The sequence below is a fragment of the Silene latifolia genome, chromosome 1, assembly GCF_048544455.1.
Source record: "Silene latifolia isolate original U9 population chromosome 1, ASM4854445v1, whole genome shotgun sequence".
In the NCBI taxonomy this organism is placed as follows: domain Eukaryota; kingdom Viridiplantae; phylum Streptophyta; class Magnoliopsida; order Caryophyllales; family Caryophyllaceae; genus Silene; species Silene latifolia.
The window spans coordinates 44603406-44610838 of NC_133526.1; the positions used below are offsets into that span (position 1 = coordinate 44603406).

General features: G+C 34.6%; 1 protein-coding gene across 2 annotated transcripts; it reads right to left on the bottom strand.

Annotated features, from left to right (window-relative positions):
• Window positions 1-3489: 3489 nt before the first annotated feature.
• LOC141604829 (uncharacterized) lies at window positions 3490-7146 on the bottom strand. 2 transcript variants are annotated; one of them, XM_074423348.1, is made up of 3 exons: window positions 6624-7146; window positions 5221-5437; window positions 3490-4462 (listed from the first exon to the last, which is right to left on the bottom strand). In XM_074423348.1, exons 1-3 carry the CDS (start codon window positions 6846-6848, stop codon window positions 3972-3974), a joined length of 933 nt encoding a protein of 310 aa, XP_074279449.1. In that variant the 5' UTR covers window positions 6849-7146; the 3' UTR covers window positions 3490-3971. The 2 variants fall into 2 exon arrangements, with proteins under 2 accessions (XP_074279449.1, XP_074279458.1); XM_074423357.1 differs by having other exon boundaries at window positions 6662-6753.
• Window positions 7147-7433: the final 287 nt, after the last annotated feature.

A 7433-nucleotide genomic window follows, 5' to 3' on the forward strand; every position in this document is an offset into this window, starting at 1 on the left:
TGGTGTAGTTTGTTAAATTTTCTCCTTGTAAACCCGGGTCTCGAGTCAGACAATAGATATACACTCATACACTTGCAGAAAGAGGGTATTTTGGTAAACCATTCTATTGAGCTGTATGTCACTAGAGTTTGTGTTAATTGTAAACTTAATGACTTTTAGTTAGTTAATTGATTAATTGTTGCTATTATGGTAATTAATCTAGCAAATATCTTTTTCAGACTACAACAATTTTTGGAACTGTTAATTAAGAATGAAAAGTAGGTTGCTGCTTTATAGCCATCTTAAGAATGACCAGTGTTATTTTGTCTGTTTAAAATATGTTGCTCCATGCCTCCATTTCAAATTTGCAAGTTTGAAATATTTTAGATAAGTAGTATACTAGGAATTGCGGTAATTTTTGAGATACTATGGAGCATCAAATAGCCACTAGTCTTATGAAGGATCTCAAATTAAAATCGGTAATTCTCATTTGTGACGGCACCATTCTCTCACAAGCTTGTGGCCTCTCACAAGTAGCAAGTGGGAAGGCAAGTGGGAGGAGGGGATGTGACCGTCACAAGCGAGACTGTTTGAATGAATATATATTCAATTGACAGACAACTATGATCTTAACACATACTAGAAGTGAGAGGTCACAAGCTAATTATCCACAGGCTATGTTCCGTGGGATAAAAAAAAGATGTAATGTCCTTTCAATTTCCACTCTCTCCATTTACCATATTTTGTTGCCTCTCAGCTATCTCTTGTGCTTGAAATTCAGAGCGTTAGATCGTTCAGGTTGAATTTGAACAGCTAGAAGAAAATGGGAAGAGAGGGAAATGAAGGGGAAGATCTCCTAAAAAACACTGGTAAAAAGGTCAAGGAGAAGTTTGATATTGCGATAAGAGAAGCAACAGTATCTTGATGTTAGTTTAATGTTAGGCCTGTAAGCTCAAATGGTAAGAGCGGCCAGATATTATAATCTGGTAGGTTGGTGGTTCGACTCCATCCTGGCCTGTTTAAATAAATCCCGTCTCTTTTTTATTTCCTTTTCTTTTACAGCCTGTTTGGGAATCAATATTTGATTCTCAAATCCCAATTTGACACAAATCTCTTGTTTGGGAGCCCAATTAATTTTGGATTTGGATTTGTATCAAATCCTCGGTGATTTAATACAAATCTTTATCAGACTAAAACAAATACCACCTCTCAGGGTGTCATTTAGAAATCTTGCGTCATTGACAATCATCCATATCAATTTTGTTTCTCTAGGATCACAAATTATACATTTTCAACCCGAATCTTTTTTTACTACTCACTCACCTTTCTCTGCCTCATTAATTCAATCTTGTACTCAGTTTTTCTGTGCATGATTCATCATCTCATGAAATATTAATAAAAAAGATGGTATCCCTCCATGGAAGATTTGAGAGCCCAGCAAATTTGGGGATTTCTATGCAATAATTAGGGTTTATGAAATTGTAACAAGATGTGTTAGGAGGAATGTGATTAATTATGGTGATTTGATTTGGAAAAACAAGGTAATTTAATATTAATATTTATATAAAATTTTGCTTTCTCGATTTTAAGTTCTTTTTTTTTTTGGTAATTGAAATGTATACAAGATTCAAAGCATTGGTCTCAAATTCAAATTTCACAATTTTCACTTCCCCAAACAGTATATTTGCATTTGAAAAACTCAATTTCAATTTTCAGATTCTAAATCAAGGTTTTGAAATGAAATACTTCTATCCAAACACTACCTTAAGTAATTTAAGACCATATTTTATAGGTGGTGACCACAAATTAAAGAAGGTGTCCGGCTAAATTGACTTTTTTTTTTTTTTAATTTTTGGTATTTTATATATTTTGTACTGTAGCATATATAAATTAAGGGAAATGCTATATACAACCCAATGGGTTGTATTTAAGCATTTAATACCCTTCCAAATTTGGTATTAATTTAGAAATTAAACAACAAATTACACATAAATCCATGCAATTAATGCAAATATTAAGTGTTTATTTCCTTTTTTAGTTTCTTAAATACAACCCATTGGGTTGTATTTATCATAACCCATAAATTAATCAAGTCAATTTTGATAATAAGCAATGTTTTTTCCCTCAATTTCGGCTCTCATTTTGTGGAGCATCATGTGCGAGAAGAGTTATTCAAATCAAGTCAATTTTGATTTATCTAAGAGTTACTCCCTCCAATTCACAATAAACCTCCCTATTTCCTTTTTCGGTTATTTACAATAACCTCCCTATTTCATTTTTTGGTAAGTGTTTGTGTGGTCCAAATTTAATTGTATGGTGGAGTAGTGTGTTTCCTTAATTTTTGTGCCAAATTGAAATGGAAGGTTTATTGTGAATTGGAGGGAGTATTTTTTATGGAAATAATTCATCATATGCCCCATTTTCTCATATTAATATATCCTCGTGTTTAAGTGAGAATAATCTCATCTTTGACGTCATTTTAACTTATAGTAGACCAATCCCATTTTAACCTGATAGTCTGATACTATCGGTTTCTAAACAAGTGACCCCATTTAGCTGCTTCATTTCTTCTTGCCAACAAACAATGCAATAGTGACAACGCCCCACAACCGACACCTGACACCCACCATCCACCACCCGACAACCCATATCCGACCACTCCAACTCGCCGGAAAATTGACATTCGTCCCCAAAAATGATCTTCCAATCGGAATCAACCCTCACCTTCGGAAACACAAATCAATTGGCCAAAAATATAGCTTGGAATGGATCCTCTCCCTCAAAAACACCATCAATCTCGACACCAAAATTAGCCGGTGGTCTTAAGATCAACTTTTTTTTTTAAATCCAAATTAAGCCCAAATATTCAAAACCAAATCCAATTTTTAATTTGATTCACATAATTTTTTAAAAGGAATTGGAGATTTCAGGGGAATTTTTAAAGTTTGAGATTTTGATTTTTCTGGGTTTTGTATTGTATATACCTTTAATGAAATTGAAGAATAAAAGAATTGAGGAAAGAAGAAATTAGAGAGAAAATGAAGGAAGAAGAAAAATGAAGGATGACAAATGAAGAAATGAAGAAGCAGGAGAAATGGAAAAGAAGGCCGCTTTATGTCATTATTCAGGAGGCGGTGGAGTGGTGACGGCAGGTGTGTGGGCTGGTGGTGAGGAGGTAGACGACACCGGTGTTGTTGGGTAGAGGGAGTGTGCAGTTGGTGCAAGCGAATTTATATACTCATATAAAATGGTGAACAAAAAGACACAAGTTTGTATTTGTATACAGAAAAGTCTAGAAGAGCACCCCGATTAGATTCTATTATGACTTGGTCTACTAGTAGACTTAGCGATCCCGTTCAAATACTTACATAAACTAATGGGTTGATCAAAATTATTTACAGAGATCGACTTTTGGACAACATAAATGATACGGAGATGTTGAACGCGAGATGTTGATACGGTGAAAAGACCAAAGGGATTTTAATGGTTTTAAAGGAGAAGATACAGTAGTTAAGACTTGAAGAGTAACTTCTTGTTAAAAAAAATTAATCACTAGAGAAGCTTTGCAATATCTAGCTGTAAATCTGAAATGTTGTAGGATTAAACAAATAAACGACATTAAATTCGTAAACGTAAAAAAAGACCAAAGGGATGAACAAAATTTCCTGCAACCTATATAAACGACGGCCAGGATTACATTCCCTAACAAAGGAACAAAACGTTAGGGAAACAATTTAGAAAACTGAAGCACGGCAAACAAAATGGAACTTTCGGAACAAAGGGACTACCGCTTCGTCTGAACGTGGAACAAAACTACACGGCTTCACTCAAATTGACAGTGTACAATGAAGTTGTGCATTAACCATATAAGTAAACCCTTCTTCCTGAATTTATTCCCTCTAAACTGCAGAAAAATAATTTCTCGTATATTAACTCCAAAATTGTAACTCTACCATAATCACAAATTCCCGCATCAAAAACCTCTGTCCAATTCATAGGTTCTTGAAATTAGATTTGATCTTCCTTTCGATTTTCAACCTTCTGTTTGTATCAATGTTTATAGGTTTCAGTAACTTCTCTTTCTCAATAAGCGCCTGAAGTGATGCCTGTAACCTTCTTAGATGACCGCTGCATTGTTTATGACCAGTAATCCTTGAGCTACTCATGATCTTCTCTTCGGACGTAGGGTTTCTATGAAAAGACGAGTGCCACTTAGATTGTAGGTAAGGTAGGGATCGCCATGGTGGAAGAGGCATGGAGTTCTGCTTGAGTGATACCCTAGAAGCATCAGCCATTACTTGAAGGAATTGATTAAGTTTTGTTAGTGTGCCCACAAAAACAACAGGAAGAGATTTCAGAATCCTATCGTAGGAATCAACCGCTCTCGCTATTTCAAAGTGGCTTCGGAAATCAATGTCGATTATTAGACGCTCTGAAGATTCATCGCTTTTGTGGTGAACCACATCTATGTACTCGTAATCACCTTCATGAGATGGAAATGACAAGCCATCAGCAAATAGCAGAGATCAGAAAACTCCAGCAATCCTAAGGAAAAACACAAAATATCCCAAGTTTGACAAGCTTAAAGGAACACCTGATGATCCAACTCAGTTACACAAACTTTAGCCTCAAAAACAACAATTAGGACATGAAGTTACCATGTCTTGCCAAGTTATGATCCACAGGTATGGTGCAAAAAGAAAGCAGCTAACAGATCAGGGATTCTATTATCCGCTTCCTTGATGTAACCATGGATTAATAGTTTATACCGCACAACATATGGCTCTGTCTAATACTATTTTTTCCTCCTTTCCTTGAACAAATAAGCATCAATGACCAAACCAATACAACAATTCCTTTTTTTTTTAGCGCCAGCAAACCCCCTATTGTGAATATCACATATTTATAAAAAACTTCGCTAATTCTCCTTTCGTTAGTTTTGTACTACACAGAAAGCTATCAGAAAGTGAAAAAAGGAAATATGACACGAGAGAACAGGCAAATAACCAACATGGTACATTCCACAAGTTGATACAATTGAGTAAGCAAGAGATACAAGTGATTAAGATATTGTTCAAGGATACTCTGTTTTTCCTTGGCATGAATTATGAATATGATTGATTGTGATACCAAATGATAAAAGGCTTAAGATATTGCTCAAAAATATTGAAAACAAACAGTATGATGACGGTAAAAAAGGATAAAATGTGCTCATCGAGTAACTAACGAGATGACACGTACCACCAGGCACCTTGTTAACGCCCTGCCATTTTGAAGCACAAACAGCAGCATCATAACCAGATGATTTCAAGAGTTTCACCAAAGCATAACGGATACAGCTAGCACTGCATAAACCAGGCTTGACCAGGTGAAGGTGCTTATCTCCCGTTGAAAGCAAAAGAGAGTGAACTACGGACTGTAGGTCACTCTCATACACATCAACCGAGCGCTTGATAAACTACAGGAAGACAAGTAACAAACGTAAACAACCTCACCACGACAACTTTCAAAAGCAATTACAGCTACAAATAAAAGCAGAAAAGCACTCTCTGTGTTGCACTATACTACAAAACCAAACATTATAAGATCTCCAACACAAACTAACAACAGTAAACAAGCAAATACAGACGCCGTTTTCATCATTTAGATCATCTGTACAATCCAAACCATATTTTGTTAGCCAAAAGGCAATTCAAAATGACAATAACCAATTGAGGACTTGTTATAACATACACCTCAAGTGTTAACACAGTAACCATCGACATCCTAATCTTCTATCACCCCATCCATTAAATGTAGAATTCTGATTAAATCACTTGGGAATAATGGTGTAACATGTAACTTAACCATTGAAGGACATGAAGTCTAAGTTTATGCAATTGAAGTTTCACAAGTGGGTACAATTCTCCCAAGACTTCGTCAATGAAATTCACGAAACACAAAAAATACTCGCAAATGCATCAAAATGTTCTACAACACAAATTTCTCCATACATAGAAATAAAATACAAGTAAATCAATTCAACTTACAAAATCTTGTCTCATTAACACATGCAAGGCTAAATTTCAACATAATGAACAAAGATTCTTAGCTCACACAACACATTAATAATTCAAAACACAACATGACAACAAGATGAAAACCTAGAAATATTGTACTGCATAATTCAACAGAATTCAACGAGATGAAGCCACAATTCTTCCTAACAAACTGAAATTCATTAATTCACACAAACACATCAATTATTCAAGACATAACCAAATAAAAACCGAAAAAAAAACAAATGAAATTCAAAATAAAGAATCAACAGCCAAAATGTTTCATAATGAACTAAATTTCTTAGCTCACACAAACACATGAATCACACAACACACAGACAAACAAAAACCTAGAAAAATCGAAATTGAAATTCAAGAAATTAACCTAAAAAACACATGAATTAGACAACATGGAGAATTCACCTAAAATCTCTCAATAATACATGCAAAGGCCAAAATCCTTCCTAATGAAGTTAAAATTCTTACTTCATGCAAACACATGAATTATTCAAATTCGAAATCGAGAATTAATGAAATTAACTACCTAAAGTAACAAAAACCTAGAAAATCCGAAATTAAACTTAAAACAAAAATAAAAAGAATTACCGAAATTTTATCGGCGAGAAGATGAAGATCGGAGAAACCTGATTCGCCATCGCTACTACAAAGAGAGTCAGCACCTCCGCTTCCGTTCTCGAGAAAATCGCTAACCATAATACCAAGGTCATGCTCGCTTTCACCGCCGCCGGAGAATCCTTCCTCCGCCGCCGCTTCCGTCGGAAACACCTTACGCCGTCTCTCGAAGCTTAGATTCCCCAGTTTTCCTCTCATTTTTTAATTTTAAAAAATATTAAAATGAATTTTATTTTTATATTTTTATATTTTTCAGATAATGAAGCAGTTGGTCATTGTTTTGACCGACGAAAATTCAAAACGAATGAGCTGAAATTTGTATAATTTTGCACGAAAAAATCAACCTATGATTATGAAATAATTCTGTTTAATTATTGTGTATTTGAGTATTTTAATTTTCTACTGTATTATAAAAAAAATGAAAAAATGGAAAAACAAAAGAGAGAAAATAATGATGACATGCACAAAAGCATGAAGGAGAGAGAAGAGGAAAGAATGGGGAAATGTCTCGTTTATTTATATAATAAAGAGTGGGGGGAAGGAAAGGCATGTTTTGTTGTGACGAAAATGCCCTTGTTTTTTTATTTTTTTTGTAGTGGTTGATTTGAGAATGATTTGTGTTGTTAATGAGGTAGTTTGAGAATTAATAATAATACGAGAATTTGATTAATAAGGAGTAATAACTGTAAATAATGCAGACGCCTTGCCGAACAAGCCAACTTTGGGTAATTAAATTTTGAATTGGGACGGTAAAATAGGCAGATTCTTGGGGCTTTTTTTTTT

What these genes read in the sequence shown, in the direction of transcription:
- LOC141604829 (XM_074423348.1), bottom strand. Translation starts at nt 6,848, where the DNA reads ATGAGAGGAAAACTGGGGAATCTAAGCTTCGAGAGACGGCGTAAGGTG. An exon ending in TTCTCGCCGATAAAATTTCG is followed by an intron (nt 5,438 to 6,623) that starts GTAATTCTTTTT and finishes GTCTTCCTGTAG; the next exon opens with TTTATCAAGCGCTCGGTTGA. An exon ending in CGTTAACAAGGTGCCTGGTG is followed by an intron (nt 4,463 to 5,220) that starts GTACGTGTCATC and finishes CATCTCATGAAG; the next exon opens with GTGATTACGAGTACATAGAT.